At 40.3% G+C, this 18,081-nt stretch overlaps 1 protein-coding gene across 1 annotated transcript in view; it reads left to right on the forward strand.

The window, feature by feature from the left end:
* The first annotated feature begins 239 nt into the window (after window positions 1–239).
* The window catches only part of ELF1 (E74-like factor 1 (ets domain transcription factor)), a 38,222-nt gene continuing 20,380 nt past the window's right edge, over window positions 240–18,081 (forward strand). Inside the window, 4 exon segments of the mRNA XM_010000860.1 lie at window positions 240–546; window positions 8,493–8,667; window positions 16,179–16,286; window positions 16,912–17,076. Of these exon segments, the coding sequence (XP_009999162.1) occupies window positions 475–546; window positions 8,493–8,667; window positions 16,179–16,286; window positions 16,912–17,076 (520 nt within the window). The 5' untranslated portion in view covers window positions 240–474.

The following is an 18,081-nucleotide window of genomic DNA, read 5'->3' on the forward strand; positions in this document are numbered from 1 at the left end:
TCTCATGCTTTTAATGTGAAACACTGAAACTGATGTCTTACTTCCTGAAAGAGTTTTATTTTAAGGAAATGAAAATTCACATATATTAACCAGTAATAGCTCTGCACATACAAAGGTGTCCGTTTTCCTTGGAGACAGAACAGTTAAAGTTTGGAGCAAGCTGTATTGTGGGTGCTATTATTTGACATAGCTAAAGCAATCATTTCTGAATTATAGCCTTTTTCTTTTTTCCCTCCACAGTGATTAAAGGCTATTGAGGTGAGAAGAAAAACTCAGGCAAGGATTCCTCCTGGTTTGTTTCCCTTTGAGAAGAACCCAGGAACACTGAAGATCCAAGAAATACGAACACCAATACTTGATTGGTTTTGTGATCCTGCCTTTCTGCCCAGTTGGACCTCAGTGACTGTCTCTGTTCTTTAGCATTTGAGAACATCTTTCTTCGTATGTGGAGCTGAGACCTGGGAATGCGTTATTATGGCAGCAGTTGTACAGCAGAATGAACTTGTCTTTGAATTTGCTAGCAACGTCATGGAGGATGAGCAGCAGGTATGGGATGGCTTACAAAGCCACATTCACACCAAGTTGGTCCTAGGAATATTACAAAGACATAAGAGAAGAGTGTGGTGTAAAACACAAAAAAGCAAACATTGAGGTCATTATTGTTGCACCAGATCTTTGTGCTATTTCAAAAGCTTCCTGTTGCTTCCTGTAATTTGCATGGGCAGGGCAGAACAGAAATTGGTTGAAATGTGTTAACTTCTGTAGTATTGCAGAGACATCCTCCTCTGAAAATGTTTTTCCTGTGTTGCTTATTTGTGCCAGGAGAATCCATCCATTTGTGAGACAGAATTTCCCTATTTCTGATATTTGGCAGTAGTTTTAACATTCCTAATGTACTAGGATAAAATTCTGCATAAAAGTAGCACTCACACTACAGATGCCTAGGAAGGAGCAGTAGGTACCTTCTCACTGCTTTTTACAGGTTAGTTTCTAAATTGTGTTACTGTATGCCAGCTATTCAGAAATGAGCTTCAAAGTAATTTAAATCAGTTTATTTCACACTGCAGGGAAAACATGTCTGTTTCTACCTGGGGAGGCTCTCAGTTAGGTGTTAGCTATCTAAACCACATCCTGTGAGCCCTGAGGCTTCAGTAAAGGATTCCTATTGTAAAAATTATTTAGCTCCTCTACAGGTGATGGTTAATAGTGGAGTTTTGTGTTTATTAACAAGGAATTAAGTGCCTTGGTACGGTAGAAAGACAGTTCTTAAAAGGCAGAGAAGTGCTGCAACAAACTGTTCCTCTGTTTGTGAATGTGAAAAGCATTTCTCTTTCTCTCTTTCAAAAGTACTTTTGGCTTTGTAGTCTTGTCTCTGGGTTTTCTGTAAGGCCTAATATGTGGCTGGGTCAGTTGCCCATTTCGGCTGTCAGAGTCATGCAATCATTTCAATGAACTGAATGTTGTCTGTCTAAAGTGCTAACTCAGTTTTGGGTGGAACTTGTAACTTCCTTCCCTGTATTTTTCCAGAGCTTGTGGCAGCCTGGGGATTTAGATATGGGAATTGCACAAACATAGTGGAAAACAAACCTTATTTATTACCTCTGTTTGTTGTTCATTGCTGGTTTTACTTTACAAGGCAACGGGAGAGGGGAGAGTTGAGATGAGGAGGGCTACTTCAGTGTGGTTTCTGGAAGGGGAAATGTAAGCAAACGTGGTTTTGTTCAGTGTAGCTGTGCAGTCTGCCTCTTGCAATTTCTTCAAATGCTTACCTGAAAAACTTTAAAAATATTAAAGAGCACTCGACAGGCCAGTAAAACTTCCCTAAATAGAGCTTTCCCCACTCCTAGAACAAACCAAACCTTGGCATTTACCTTACCCTTTGACCCTCATAACTCCCTCATATCCTCCTCAGTTAATAAATCCTACGCCATATTAAGAAAGAGGGTGCCCTGTAGCATACTCTATAGGGGATGAAATCAGGGATGTGAAAGGCCAAAGAGAGAGAGTGCACAACAGAAAGTCCATTGCTGCAAGCAGTCAGATGCAAGGTCCTCTTAAATCACTGGGTTACTTTAGTGCAGAAAAAAGATACAGGTAGCCAGCTAGCTGGATGCACAAAGGAATATCTTAAATACTTAGCTGTAGAAAAGGAGCCCTGCATAGGAAAATATCTGGGAAGCTGAAGTAAGATTCAGACAAAGAGCTGTCAGAACATGGAATAACTGTGGGGAGATGTTTGGGGTCCAGAAGGCAACTATGGTCGGTGTTTCAGAGAACTCATAATGGCTATTTAAAAGAAAAAAAAAAGAGGTGTTTTTTTTAAGTCTTAGTTAAACAGTCGTAAATTATGAGTAGTCAAGTTGCATCATAAGTCCACATGCATCTGTTTAAGCAGCCAGTGGCAGACACCAGTGGGAGGAACTCAATCACGTGGCCCTATGTGAACAGGAAAGTCTCTGTCTTATCAGCTCTATCCTTTTCAGTTTCAAAAATAATGATTTTTTTTTTTCTTTGAGGGCTCATTTATCAGATTGTGCATGTATGGTGAGGAAGAAATAGGACGAAAACATCACTGTAATTTTGAGAAGAGAACAAGTGGCTTGCACGAGTACTGCTAATAACCTGACTGGCTGCTACTACATATCAGAGGTCCTGGTTAAATAGAGAGCTTGCATCCCCTCTCCCCACTCCCCCTCTTTTCTCCTTTTTATACAAGAGAGACTACACACATAAAATGGGGCAGGAGTTCCCCTACAGCCTTTGGCTGAGTTAGTGCTGCTTTCTAAAACTGTTTTTTTTCTTGACTGTAGCTTCACCTCTCAATGTCTTTTCATTTAGCCCTTTGTTAACTTAATGTGATATTTGATCATTCTTGATGTAAAAAGCTGAATAAAAGCAGCCACAGAGGACAGATCCATTCTAAGAAGTTTGAAATGGTACCAGGGACACACTGATTCATGATAACCATTAAATTGCTAGCAGGGTTCCCAGCATGACTATTCTGTGCCAACAGGTGCTCTCTCAAGTAGCTCTGATGTCTATAGCCAGCTGTGTCTGAAGATACCTTCTGTATCTCTGAGGGAAGTTTCTCTCTTCTCTTCTTCTGAGGAAGGGGGGACCAAGCCCTTATTTTGGGCCATGACTTCGGTACTATCTTCTCATAGCTTGGTTTCCTCTTCCACATTCTCTTGTGTTGCCATGGACTTTCTGAAACATAAACTCACCTGGTCAAGTCCAAGATCTTTTTTTTTTTTTCTATTTTCAACTCCTCCAGTAAGTCCTTCCCTTATCCACTTGCAGTTTTCTGAAGACTTTCAGGAAATTTTTGTGAGATCCATAATCATAGAATCACAGAATGGTTAAGGTTGGAAGGGACCTTAAAGATTATCAGGTTCCAACCCCCCTGCTATGAGCAGGGACATCTCATGCTAGACGAGGCTGCACAAGCCTCATCCAACCTGGACTTGAACACTTCCAGGAAGCCAGGCATCAACAACCTCACTAGGCAACCTATTCCAGTACCTTACTACCCTCATGGTAAAGAATTTCTTCCTGATGTCTAACCTCAATCTCCCCTCTCTCAGTTTAAAACCATTACCCCTTTCCCCATCACTTCTCTCTGGTGAAAAGCCCCTCCCCAGCTTTCCTGTAGCCCCTTCAGGTACTGGAATGCCACTTTAAGGTCTCCAGGGAGCCTTCTCTTCTCCAGGCTGAACAGCCCCAACTCTCTCAGCCTGTCTTCATAGCAGAGGTGCTCCAGCCCTTTGATCATCTTGGTGGCCCTTCTCTGGACCCTCTCCAACAGCTCCATGTACTCCTGTGCTGAGAGCTCAAGAGCTGTACAATGAGGTTGTCTCCTCAGGAGAGCAAGTGGCCTTTTTCTGGTTCCAGCATCCCTCTGTGAAACTTGGTAACTTCTCAGCTGTTGGCCATGGGAACGCCTTTAAAGTCAGGAGGCTGCCTCTGCTGTTAGCACAGGAACTTCAGCAAAAAAAAATGGAAGACTATTTTCTAGTCACCAAGGTCACTTTGCCTAGTTTTGTTTAGGTTTAAGGATTTTTTAAGCCTGTATTGCAAGTCAGAATTCTGTTGCTCTGTTAAAATGTGGTTTTTTTCCTCCTTGTAGCTTTTCCCTACTCCTGTCTATTGTGTGCTTTTCTTCCCACTCATCACTCGCTTGCACAAAGTTTATTCCACATCAGGTTAGAAGCTAGTCACTGTATTCCTGAGACAGGTTTTCCCCCTTAGAGGACTCGTAGTGTGAGAAAGCAGTACCTCCAAAGAAGAAATCCCTTTTTTTATTTTCCATTTCCACAACCAGGATGGTGTTTTGATCTTTGGTCAGTTGGTGGCAGCTGATGATAAAACTCTCAGAGAAATAAAGAAATACCTTGTCAACATGTCAAACTCCCAAGAAGATTTTAAGAGCAGGAAGGAAGATGGCTGCCTTTGGCCCCTGAATGAAGGCAGGGTTCCCTTTATAGGGCGTCATGGAGCATGACAGATGATTTCAGGGAACTGCTCATGGGACCCTCTATGCACTTCAGCATCTGCCTGAAGCTTTGCATTCCTCCAGACTGTAAAAGGTCAGTCTACAGGATTGGTTTGTAGATAAACTACACTGTGAAGAATTCGATGTCTAACACTTGGTAAGATTTCACAGTGGGTCAACACCTCTAATTGTCCACCAGACATTGGAGATGCACTGAAGCCAAGCCAAAGCTTTGGCAAAGCTAGGATGTTGTATTTTAAGTATATTTTGCATAAGAAAGATTAAACATCAGAAGTAGAAAAAATACATACGTTATTTTTCTATGGACTTACATATTAATTTCTCAAAAATAATTGCTGACACTTTAAACTGGGCCAGAGGCACTGAGGTGAGATGTTACCTCTCAGCAGTCATATATATACATCAGCATACATTAGTAGTAGCTTCTAAAACAATTACATGCTTGTTAATGAAACCTTAAGTAATTGCAAATATTGTACAAAAAGCCTTGAAGGTTTCTACAAAAATGTATTTCAAATTGTATTTGCTTGAATTTGCATGAATGCTTTTCTTTCTGGAAGCATATTATATATTTGTTCCAGCCTTTCCTTTTCACCATGGTGGCAGGAAAGAAAATTCATACTTTTTACTTCCATAAGGCATGAGTTGGAAGTAGGTGTAACCATGGTTTTAAAACAAAAGACCAGAAGAAGCAGTATTTGCTCTGACTCTCCTAGCTCAAAACTGTTATTAATTTTAAAGAAAACCACACTTAGAGTGTCTTACCATGAATGAAGGCTTTCCTGTTCATCTCCTGTCTTGTGGAAGCGCAGTGTGTCAGCAAGCTCCTCGATGGTCTGGTGCAGAGTGTGAGTGCCCCTGTATTCTCCTGCCATGGGGGTTTCTCTGCCTGTTGACAGTGACCTTGTCAGAATATCTGTGTGTTTGTTTCTAGACATGGGCAAAATACAGTTCAGCCTTGCAGAGCAGATCACATCTGATCATATGGATGAAACCAGCTGCTGCCAAAATGCGTGACAATATCACTGTTCAGCAGCATGGGAAACATTTTGGTCAGCAGTGAAGCCTGTTTCAGTAACAAGTGGATGTTTAACTTTTGTAATTAGGTTTCACAGCAGGGGAACAACTAGGGGTGTAATATAAATAGGGCTTTGAAAAACTGAGCTGAAAACTTGTGACAATCAGCTGGGTTTATCTGTTTCATTTATTACTCTAAAACAGTTTTTTATGACTTGTCCTCAGTAAAGAGTAACAGCAGTGCTGGAGGTGGTTTTGCCTCTTGGATGCCAAGTCAGTGACATGACTATCAGTAAGCAGAGAAAGACAGTAATTTTTTTTTACCCAGAAGGAGCTAATGTGAGGCTTGTCCTCAGCACAGGCAACTTGATATGTTGCTGGAGATGCTGCAGCTATCAAGCTGGTGCAACAGGGGAAGCAGGGAGGAAGGAGTGTCTTGCTTGGAAGACATGGCAGGGAAGCATCTGGCCATTTGCCGATGAGAGTGTAGGAGACAGACACCTATGTCAGAAATAGATGCCCCACTGCCTCCACCCTTTTATAGTCAACATAGAGTAATAGATGTTTCTAGGGTATGATTCAGCCTATCATAGCACTGGAGCCTAACACTGGGCAGGGAAATTGTGCCCTGGAAATACCTGTTTCTCTCTGGTTCTGAAGGAAACCTGGGGTTACTAGCACAAGTCCAAGCATTTGCACCACAGCTGTCTGAAGTTAGGCGAGATGTACCTCATGCCTCGTGTGTATGAGCTAGAGCAGGATGAGAAGACTGAAATCATCTTACTTGAATCTTCCCTACAAAAATCTATATTTTTTACTGTTCAGGAAAATAGTGAGCAGGTACTTGCAAAGCTTGCAAGTGACAGGAGCCCGAGTGGAATGTCATCCTTTCTTCATTTCATTCTTCATAGTTACACATATAGGCATACAATAAATGTAACTTCATCCCCAGTTACACACAGTGACATATTACTCAAATTGGGATGCCTTAACTATTTCTGTAGCATAGAATTTTATCTTGGTAATGAGGCTGCAATGTACCATCTTCCTTCTGATTTCTGAAACATGTAATTGAAAAGAAATGCTTTTTAAATGTACATGCTATTTTATTTTTCTTTTCTTTTTACAGTGCTTTATCCTCTATACTTACTTGGCTTTTATTTAATCAAATCTGTTTGCTTACTCTTGCCTGGAAGAAAATAAGATCTGGCCTGTTAGGGACCATAAACAAACAGGATTCACAATGTGAACAGGATGCTTTCTGAGAAACAGCAGAGGCCTCTTGGCCACCAGTGGTTCTGGGTTTCTCAGCCCAAGCGGGAGACAGCCTTGGAGAGAGGTGGCTACAAAGGTATGGGGGTAGAAGCTGTCCTGTTGCTTGACTTGATGTACACCCATCACCTGGCAACGTGTTTGCATGAGAGGACATTAACTGGTCTGCCCTTTGATCTTTTTTATTGATTTTATACCATGTTACTCGATTTTGAAGCTTATGTTTGGAAGAGTAGGTAGATTATTTGTGGGTTCTTTGCTTTTGGTTTTGTTGTTTTTTTGGTTTGGTTTTTTTTGTTTGTTTAGCAGACTATGATAGAAGCCCACAGAAATACTACTTTTGTTTCTTAGTCCTTCCTTTTTTCCCCGATTGCCCTTTACCACAGTTGTTGTTGAGACACGTTTTACAAAACACAGAGCAATTTAAAGTGGTAATTACTGCCTTTTAAAAGTTCTAATTGCACTTTCTACTTTCGGTACTTTCTTTCCAGAATTTCCCAAGGAGAGGCTTAGTCCCATAGCTGTTGTCTGTGTTGAGCCAGTAGCTCTAATACTATTTTCCATTGGTGTTGGTGGTGTGCATAATGGCAAGATTGTGAGACATGAGAAATTCCTAAGCAAATTCATAATCTTATGGTTGTATTGTTGTTTGTGTTTTTCTTAAGTGGTTAAATAAAAAAAACCCTGCTTGATCCACGCATATCTGTGCTCTTCTGTGGAGGATGAGACCAAATGTACATATATACTAATTCTCTCAGAAATATGTTTTAGCAGCTTTTTGATTTGTTTTCTTGGTTTTAAGCTTGCTACATTCATAATGTGACTTATTTTTTTAGTGAGAGAGCCTTACAGTTACACTAGACTTTCTTTGAGCCTGCTCTGGTATCAGCAGCTATGACTTTCTTCCTGCAAAATACGTTTTTAAAGACTTGCTGTGGAAAATACTGTGTCCGTAGTAAATGTTATTTTCTGAAAACCTCTTCCTGTTGAATGGTTTCCTTTTCAGAATGAGCATATTATTATTACTGGTCACTTTGATTTGTTTTCCCAGCTGCCCCTTTCCTTCTATATCTGGTGCAAAATAACTGTTAAGACAGAGGATAATGTGTGAAAGCAGACTTAGGATGGAAAGCAGGGGGGAAGTAATGACAAGTGACTAAAGAATTAGAGAGGAGAAGTATTATGGTACATATATCACGCACTCCCCATTAAACCCTTTGCTTTTGTAGGAAGTGTTCCCTAAAATACCAGTCTTCAACTAATGTGGGAAACTGGGGGCCTGTGAAAGTTTTTTGTTGTCCTGACAGCCACAGCACTCCTCCACCCCCAGCTTGACAGGAAGAGCTAAAGATTAAGGTGCTTCCAGCAAGTCATTTGCCTGGTATTACTGCCAGCAGTTTAGCACTTACTGTGCTCTACCACTCTGTATTGTCAGCTTTTATGCTGCAAAATAGTATCACAGGAGTCTCGTATTACCTAGTGGAGTAAAGTCAAGTATTAGATACTGCAGTGAAATTCAGCCTCTGGCCCACAGTGAGACACTTGGTTTTATATGCTAAAAATAATCTCATTCTTATACTCCCTTTTGACAATCTAATGTTCAAGTGATGTAAGTGTAATTAATCAGTAAGTGGTTAGATTGGATGCAGTCTAGCTACCTTTATTTTAATTTTCTTTTTTCCACCCCTAGCTTGGTGATCCATCTATTTTCCCTGCTGTCATTGTGGAGCATGTTCCTAGTGCAGACCTCCTTCACAACTACTCCGGCTTAACCTGCGTGGATGAACCTAGTGACATGATCACTGAGAGCTCCCTGGATGTTGCAGAAGAACAAATCATAGAAGATGATGATATAACCCTCACAGGTTGGCAATAAAAGCATTTCTGTGCCATGTTTTTGCACCAAGATGACTGTGGCTAATGGTGGAAAAAGCTTAATGACAAAAAACAACAGGAAAAAAAATTGCAGTAGTATTGAATGCTGTTAATTCTGTTCAAGACCAAGAAAATGAGATTAATACCATTAGCAGGTGGCTTGCAATCCCAGCTGCACAGCTGATAATGCTGAAAAGTTTAAGTTATCAACAGAAATTAAGACAGTCCTGCTCAGAGTCCCAGCAGGATTTTCTTTGCCCTTCATCGGATTTGTTTGCTCTTATTTAATTGTTGGTATGTACCTAAGTAAACATACATACCAAAAAGCAAGAATGTGCAGCTTGAGTAGATGTACTGCTTTTAGCTTCCTGCGGGTGTACAATTAGCCATAAAATGTGCATGTTAGTGTGACTTACTGGTCTAAGTTTTCTCAGCATAGTATTAATTTTGAATCTCTGATAATTATTAACACCTAAAATACAGATGTTCTGTGTAAAATCTGTTAGGAAAGGTATCCCTGAAGAGAAAACAATTCTCAAGAGGAAAGCTTGAAGGTATATTTTTTTAAAAAAACAACCCCTCACTGAATGCATGGATTTGAAGCATTTTTGCAGAACAAGTCTGAAAGGTGGGGTAGGTTCTTCACAGAGTGAGGATCTGTTTCTGTGTCTTCTTTCAGCCATTAGGCTCCTCACCTGGACAGTTTCCAGGGCTGGAGTCATCTTGCTGGTTTCAGTCATGCTTTTGATCTTATTTCTAAAGGCATACTGGGGTACAATCTTTTACCACCAAAAGCAAACCAAAAACTTAACAGAACATGACATGAGGAACAGTTCACAGAGTTGACATGAGCAGTTCTCAGTAAACGGATTTATCTGATAAATATGGCTCCTCTTTTTTTTCATTAGTAGTGAATTATCTGTGAACAGACTGTGACCGTACAAGTAAATTAGCTGATTATTCAAGAAGGTTTTACATACTTAAACATTATTTCAAGTTGAGATCTCCTGCCAACTATTCACTTGCTATTCGTATTAATTATTCACACTGCAACTGACAGTTTCTCAGTGTTACTTAAGCACCACTTAATGTAGCTGTGTGAATTTTTCGTAGCAGATTGTTGTTGTGAATCTATATTCACTATAATATATTGTGTGTGAATTTTTACTTGCGTGAGTAATTGTGAAACTCTACTTGTGTGAATTCTCTTGTTAAATTTTTTTGTTGTGTTGCTGGTCACATGAGAAGGGTTGCAAATTGCTGCCAGAGGCTGAAAATATGTAATCCTTGTAACCGATGGTGTCCAAGGGTTTCTGGGATACTTTGGAGGCAGACAAGCACGTTATTGTTCTCATCATCCATTGTAGTTCCAGAAATCTGATTTTCTTTAAAGGCGAAGTCCTTAGAAAACCAGAGCTGCCACTTTGCAGAGATTATTGTTAAGGAGATGTTAACTAATTATCTGTTTCACACCCTTCATCCTGCTAGCTACTGTGCATGCTGTGGGTCTCTGAGGAAAGGAAAGCAGATGAGCGCAGGCCAGGCAGGGACCAGCAACATTGCTGAAAGCTGCTTAACAGGATGCAAGGTGTGCAGCACTGGCAGCTCAGCCCCTGGTTTCTGACAGGAAGCCGGCCTGCCTGGCTCAAGTGGGGCAGAACTCGGGGCTCCAGAGGTGTGAAAGCACCCCACAGAATGTGTGGACACTAGGGAAGGATTGTCCCCCACCCCCTCACCTCCCTGCCCCCTGCAGGCAAGCATCAGCTGTGGCCGCAGCTGCTCGCTTCACTTGCAAGGCTGCCTTGGAAGAGATCTGGTTCAAGCCCAGCTTGCTGTAGGCTGCCTCTGAAACAGGACTAATCCTAACAGAAATTTCCCATCTACTTTATTTTTCATCATCTTCTCTTTTCATGGGGTGTATTAGTATCAACAGTGAAATGCATTGTTTTGTTCTTTGAAGATTGTACCAGCCTTTCCAGTCACTTCCACATTATACCTTTGTGAAAGGATCAGACTTTGTAAAGACTGTACTAATTCCACGTTAAAATATTCATAAGACTGAAGTTCACAGCAAAACGAAACTGAAAACTGCCATCGTTTTGTGACTAAACATTACAGAGAAATGGCTGCTTAATGTGCAGGATTTGATGGGTTTTTTTTAAGTTACCAGCTTTTCAGTACTGTTTTATGACTCTCATATATATTAAGCTTTCCTTTTCTCCTGAACTAACAGAAATTAGCAGTAGGTCTCCTGAAACTAAAGCAATTAATTTTTAGGAATCTATCTGCAGAATGATGGATAGGTTTTTCCAGCTCTAGGATGTAGCTTCAGCCCTTCAAAACCACAGCTATTGCACATGGGTGATTACTTACCTGTAGCGTAAATTATAACCTGCAGAAAACTATAAGAAAACATCTGTTTCATGTGAAACCTTGCTGAAAGGTGGTTAACTACCAGCATTTTAGTTACATTAATCCTCATGCTTTATTTATTATTTTTTTTATAATGAATAGGCAGACTTTTCTTATCACTGTCCTCTTTAAAAGCACTTCCCTGGAAAAACTGCAATGGCAATTTATATATTCACTTTTCTGCCAGTGTTAGGGACTTTAAATGATTAACTGTCTCATAGTAAAGGGTGATTAAGAAAATAAATTGGTGCATTTGGCTTTTTAATGGAATTTTTTGTCTAAAGAGAATACTGAATTGATTAATTTTTTTATCTGAAAAATACAGGGGGTAATGTTTTGTGCAAAATAAGTTCTAGGTGAACTTGTCAGATGGTGCAGTTTGCTACACTTTCTTTACCTTCTTAATGTAACTGACTACAGCTGTAAAATGCATAGAAGGGAGGAACTGAGTGAATTATGTAACTTCCTGAAAACCTTTTTTAAGTTTGTTTCTTTGTTTTCTTTAACTTTGCCATGTCTGGCCAGTTTAATTTCGAAAAACAACAATTAATCAAACTCTGTCATTTTGTGAAGGAGGAGGGCAGAAAATTTGTGCTTACATACCCCATACCCTAGGCTGAATGAGGAGTGTGGAAGTGTGCATTGTATAGATCAGTGATGGTTCTTAATAACCAGGTCAGAAGTTGTTTTACAGCATTTCAAAGTTTAGTAGCATTTGGCTTGTACATTTGGTAAAGCTACAGCATTTTTGACACAGGCCAAGCTGGTCAGGTAGGAGAATGAAGGCAGAGAGGTGGTAGTTACATCCAGCATCTTCGATGGTAATTTCTGATGCTACAAAGAAATCCAGAGGAGTAGTTAGGTGGAAACAGAACCTCATAGTGTTAATCTGTGAGGATTTTTAGTTCATGAGATGCCAGTTGTAAAAAAATGGATATGGTTTGTTACTTCATGGAGAAATTAGTCACTGCTGCATGCAGCATCTGGTTAAAAACAATGAGCATTTTCCTAATAGCTCCCCAGTCAGATAATTTTCCTTACAAATTTTAAAGCCTTATTTAAAAAAGAAAATGAAGAGTGCTGTGTAGGTCTTCTGAAATATTTGTATTCCTAAAATCTTTTCCAGTGTCAGTTAAGAGGCAGCTCCAAGTTGCTATTGAAAAACAATTGCTGAAATTTAAGAGCTAGCTGTTCTGCTAAAGGGGATTCTGTCTGTGTTTAATGAATCTCTTTCTATTTTAGCAAAATTAGATTCCTTCTGGTGATACTTTGAAGCTTTGCAGTCCTTGTTTTTGTCTGTAGTAAAAGCAGCAGTGAGTTTAAACACAGCAGTGACCAGCACAGTCCTTATTAGCTTGGCCTGGAGAAAGACTTGTGTTGTCCACCCTTCTGAGCTACCAGCCACCAGGGAATTGACAGGAGTGAGATTGGACTGCTGAAAGCACCATAAAGCTCTCAGAAAACATGCTAGGCAGGAGTAGAGAAAGCACAATTTTGGATAGAGGCAGGGAGCTTCCAGCATGAGGCAGTTTCTGTCTCCACTGAGTAAGAGAAGCAGAAAACTCTGGGCAAGCCTTGTGTGAAGGGTGAGTGCTGATTCATAGTGAACCTCGTAACTGGTCTCTAATTGGTGTGCAGATACAGAGGCTTACATTTGTGGGTTGCTCAGATAAACAAGAACTTGTAGAGTACCCTGGGGAAAAAAAACGAAGTTACTTTTGGGTGTGGTTTTCCCTTTCCCCCTCCTTTTTCTTTTTCAACCCCCCCTTCTTTTTTTCCTGTCCCTTTCTCCCCCTCCTTTTCCCCTCTTTTCCCCTTTCCACCTTTTCACTTTCCTCTCTTTTGATTTTACATGTCTCCTTCCTTCTTTTTTCCTTTTTTTTTTTTTTTTTTTTTTAAAAAAGTTTCTGCCTCATTAAGGTAACATTTGTAATCTGGTGTTTCTCAGAAATTGCCTCCCCCACCACCATTCTTTCAGCTGACTTTGTCAAAGTGTAACAAATAAGCTATTTCATCCCCATTCTTTTTGAATTTGTGACTGTATCATAACTGCCAGTGACTGGAATAATATTGGAAAAATAACAGACATCAACTTGCCTTTGATAGGTGAGTTGGTTATCTCTGAGTGCTGTCTGAAGTTGGATGGTGCAAATTAACATCTTGTTGTTAGTAGGACACAGAAGAGAGGTGCTCCATCTCCTCTGTGCAGTGCCCTAAACCTTGTTTGTGTTAGCTCTTGAGTTCTTGTAATTCAACTTGCTAACCTAACAAAACTCAAAAAACATCCTTTGAATCATTTTATAAAACTAAATTGTCTCACTGCATGCTCAAAAAAGTGTGAAGCCTGGTTCGCGTTAAGTGACAAGAGTTTGGATCATGAGAGGCAGAGATGGGAGAAAGAACTACAGCTCTTGTTTTTTCAGCAAGAGGGAAACATTCATTTGGCTCAAACCACATTGTGAAGTCATCATCTAAGAAGAGGCTTAAAGGGTGTTAGCAAGGGCATGAATGTAGTTTAGAAACTTATTTTTGCCATTCTGTGTCTGTGTATAGACAGCTGGCACTCCTTACATTTTTTTGTGAGCATCAAATTATACTGATTTCTATGTTTATGTCATTTATATGACTAATATAAATTCTTTCACTAGTCCTCCATAGGGATGGTTGATTTTTAGCCACCCAGTGTAACAGCAACGTAAAGCTGGCAAACCTCTGCCTGCTGTTATTTAGAGTGAAGAATTGACTCTGCTCTGTCACCTCAGCACCTGAAAGCAAGTGGGAGGGTTTGCTCCTCACAGCTCCCACTAAGGGCTGCTCCCTCCTCCCTTCCTGCAGCACTGAGTCCCAGGGGTACCACTACTGGCTTTTAAATTGTATGTGGCAGTGTAAACTATCCCCACTTGGTGGCTTCAGCGACGCTGGATCCTGGAGTGTTACCTTCCCGTCCAGTCACACAATGTCAGAACAGATGACAGCTGCTTTGGCAGTGCTGTGGGCCTATATCTGGGGAGACATCCTTACTGTGGCCTTTGTTATGCTGGTGGATAGTTTGGAAAGGTCCCATCCAGATAAAGCTTAGAACCAGAAGTGATCAAGTCAGCAGTGCTGGGCCATATATGAGTGTACCTTCACGCTGCATGGGCTGCTTTTGATTTGGTCTCCTCCTCAACTGGCCAGGCATTCCCTATGGATGCTGTTTGGCTCTTGGGACTGTGACACTCTGGGGCTGAGCTCCCTGAGCCTGCAAGCGGCGCAACAAAACTGTCAGCTGTTTGTTGCTCCATCTCACTCTGTGGCTTCCCAAGCTGGTACCTTAGTCCATACTTAGCACGTCCACATGTCTCTTCACTCAGTCCTCCTTCCCAGCTCTGCATTTCTCATTTCTTCAGTCTCTCTGAAGATGTCAACCAGGAAGCGCAGATCCTTAGTTGTCTCAATGCCTATGCAGGACAGGGGGCTCCTGTAGACAGCAGGGTGAGTTGTTGTGTGGGTCAAGGGTTCCCAACACACCTCTCCTTTATTCTGACTTAGCCTGAGCCTCTGACACGTGGGGTGTGGTAGGACTAAGGTCATGAAAAAATCCAGAAGGTAAGGAGGCTTCTGAGGTCCATGTGCTGCATATAAGTCACAGCTAGGTGGAGGAGGTAGAGCTCATGCATGAATGTCTTCATTCATCTTTGCCCTCTCTTAATGATAGGATTGCTGAAGCTGTACATATTTGGGGTGAAAGTGGATTTCTTTTTGTTGCATTGTTTTATGCATTGTGTGATTGTTTGGTTAGTGAGCTTGGTGCTTTATTATTAGTGTGATTATGTAAAAAATCCCAAAACCATAAAAATTCCAGCATAAACGTCTTGCTTTTATGCAAAGAAGAAATGTTCCAAAGTCCAGTGTTCCCTTGTGTTTTATGGTGCATTTTTGCTTACTCAGTCAGAGACTGCTCCACCCCAAATTCCCCAAAGTTAAACAAGGAGAGAGGGTGTGAAGCCGACTCATTACTGGACAGAGAAAGTAACTGAAGTTCAATGGTGTCATAGAGGGGGAATATTAATGCAGGCCTTTCTACCTCTCTGGTAGATGCAATGTAGCTTCAAATTAATGTTAAAGGATAAGGAAGCCTGGCCCATGCATTTCCATCCAACAAAGAGAAATTTCTAAAAGAAGATGTTTAACAGTTCTAAAGATTTATGGTACCAGGTACTGGAATTAATATCTAACTTATTTGTCACGCTATAATTATTTTGAAAAAAATCCTCTGGTAAGGTAATCTTCTAGTCAAACCCATATTATCTTCTTAGCTGTTATTTTGCAAATGATATTGGATATTTTTTTTCTTCAGATTAATTGTAAATTAATGCTCAAGAGCTTTGGATGTGTCTTTTGGCCACCTTCATGAGATTGATGAGGGATTGTCCAGTAGTCAAATTTTTTTAAAAGTTTACTGGCCCTACATATTGCTTTTTGTATTTCACTTTTGCTTTCCAATGTGTTCCTGGAGCCTGGGCTGTTAGCTGTATGTCTAATCCCCCTGAATGTGAATGGTTTAGGATTCAGTTACACCTTTAGATCATATGCTCTCTAATAGAAGCTGTGGAGTATTTTCTTGTCTGTCCTCCAGGCTAAATAACAGGGTATTTTTGGTGTGCATCTCTTAATTACGGGATTCACTTCCTTTGGACCACCATATGAAGAAATTAGCAGTATTGTTTTTTTAAAGGATACTGTCTGTAATATTGCTTGTGATAGTGATATTTCCTAGGGCTAATGGGTGTTGTGTTTTATTGTATGTATGCTGTATGATCAGCAAAGAAAGAAGGGTTAGAAACATGAGGCAGTAACGAAGGATTTGTGTAGGGTTTGGGTTTTGTTTTTCAAATACAAAAAATGTAGTGTATTAAAGAAATTAAACGTGAATAAATGAAATTAAAAGTGTGCATTTTCTCCCCAGCTAACCTGTCACTACTCATGTAGTACAAGACTGTATTTACCACTTTTTTTTATTTCTAGGAATAAAATAGTTACAAATTTCATGTTAAGCTTTGTCTAGTTTGTACCTTGTTAAGAATTAATTTTCCTCTCTTGCTTTCAGTTGAAGCATCTTGTCATAATGGAGATGAAACGATGGAAACAATTGAAGCTGCTGAAGCACTTCTCAATATGGACTCCCCTGGTCCTATGTTGGATGAAAAAAGAATAAGTAAGTTTTTTGTGAAAACAAATCCAGTCTGTATTTGCCTTGTTCGTTTGGGAAAGAAGGAGGGATTCAATGCAGTGTGGTTGCATGGAACTGGTAAGATTATTTTGCTTCCAGGTAGACTTTATATACTTAGTTTGAATATGAGAAATCCAATTTTGTGTGCAGTGAAAGATTTCGTTGCCATGCCAGAGTTGAACAGGTAACAAAAAAATTAAAAATTGCAGAGGGAAGGTGTGAATGAAGTCAAGTGGTTTAGATTGCAGTGTGTTGTTCAGCTGATGGGGAATTAGTCTGTTAATGTTGCCAAGATTAAAGAAGATACACTTTTATCTACAGATTGCCTGAAATATGAATAAAAATGGGTGATCACCAAATAATTATGCTTTGGGGGCGAGTGGATTATATCATTAAATTGTTCTATCTTTGTAGTGCTTCTGCTAGTGCAAATTTTTTTGAGCAGATATATTCCACAATGAACTAGTTTTCTCTCCCATAAAGGCTTAAAGTGTCATAGTTTTTTTTATTCTATGGTTAAATTTTTTCCTGTAAAATAAAAATAATAAAAAATTCTTTTTAAAGTCCTTGTGGCTATGTGAAAATATTCCTGTTGTCCCTTTCTCTTAAGCAACTATGTTTGGCTCAACTGAAGATGATGATATGGTGGCTCCTGTTACACATGTGTCAGTCACACTTGATGGGATCCCTGAGGTGGTGGAAGTTCACCAAGCTCCAGACCCTTATGCTGAATCACCAGAGACTCCAGAATTTGAACAACCAAAGAAGAAAAAAGGTAAGATGCTACTGGAGAACAGTGGTGTGGAGTAGGAAAGCATTGGTTGTTGTGTGTTGTCTTGCCCTGTGGTTGTCTGGAACCATTCTGGGTGTCAAGTCAAAATAACTGAGTGGGTTCAGCTAAAAATGCAGAGAAAGCATTTTCTCACTGAGTGGCCTGAGCACAGATACTGGTGCTTAGACACTGATGATGTTGGAGAGGTAGCAGTGATGACTTATGCCACAGGAAACATGAATTGCTGCTTGTTCCTATTTATAGCTGCTTCTTCAGAGCAGAATCGCAATACAAGCTGTAGAGCTTTTGTTATTGTGAATCCTGAAATACTTTAATTAGCTCTTACTTAGCTTCAACTAAAGATATGTTCTGATACTGATCTGTTCAGAATATGGCATGAGAATAAGGAGAAGTTTTTAACTTCTCTTGAATGCAAATGGTTTAACTTTATTTTTTTTAAACAGCTGCATGCTGTGTTAAGTGCTAGTTCTGTTTGTGGGAGATAATATTTACAGTGTCTACTGAATTATGTTCCATTGAGGCCAATGCTGTGCCAAAGAGTTATGAAGTGGTGTTAGTCAGACCTTCTGCTCCTGTTGTCCCACTCTGCTGTCAGCATGGACCCAATCAGAGGTCCTGAAGCTGATGTCTACAGTGAAAAAAAAAGTCATGCAGTGCAGGCAAATATAAGGTGTTTTTTTAAAAAACAATAAAGAAACTAAGAGAGTTCTGTTTCTGAAACTAATCTAAGGGTTGAATCAGAGCACTAGGACTTCAACAGGTTCCTCTGTGAAATAGAAGCCTTCCAGAACAGGGCTCCTGCTACTCCTGTTCAGCCACACTCCTGCATGACAGTGCATTTTCACTGCTATTTTTGTTGCTCCTTCCAAGTGTTGAAAGTTGTGAGATGGAGCATATTGGCCTGTGGAGATGTTGGGGAAGCCTGCTGAGCCCCGTGTGTGTCACGAGGTCTGGTAGGGATGGGTGTGGGTCAGGAAGTCTCCAATT

The sequence above is a fragment of the Chaetura pelagica genome, unplaced genomic scaffold (assembly GCF_000747805.2).
Source record: "Chaetura pelagica isolate M959 unplaced genomic scaffold, ChaPel_1.0 scaffold115, whole genome shotgun sequence".
Classification (NCBI taxonomy): Eukaryota; Metazoa; Chordata; class Aves; order Apodiformes; family Apodidae; genus Chaetura; species Chaetura pelagica.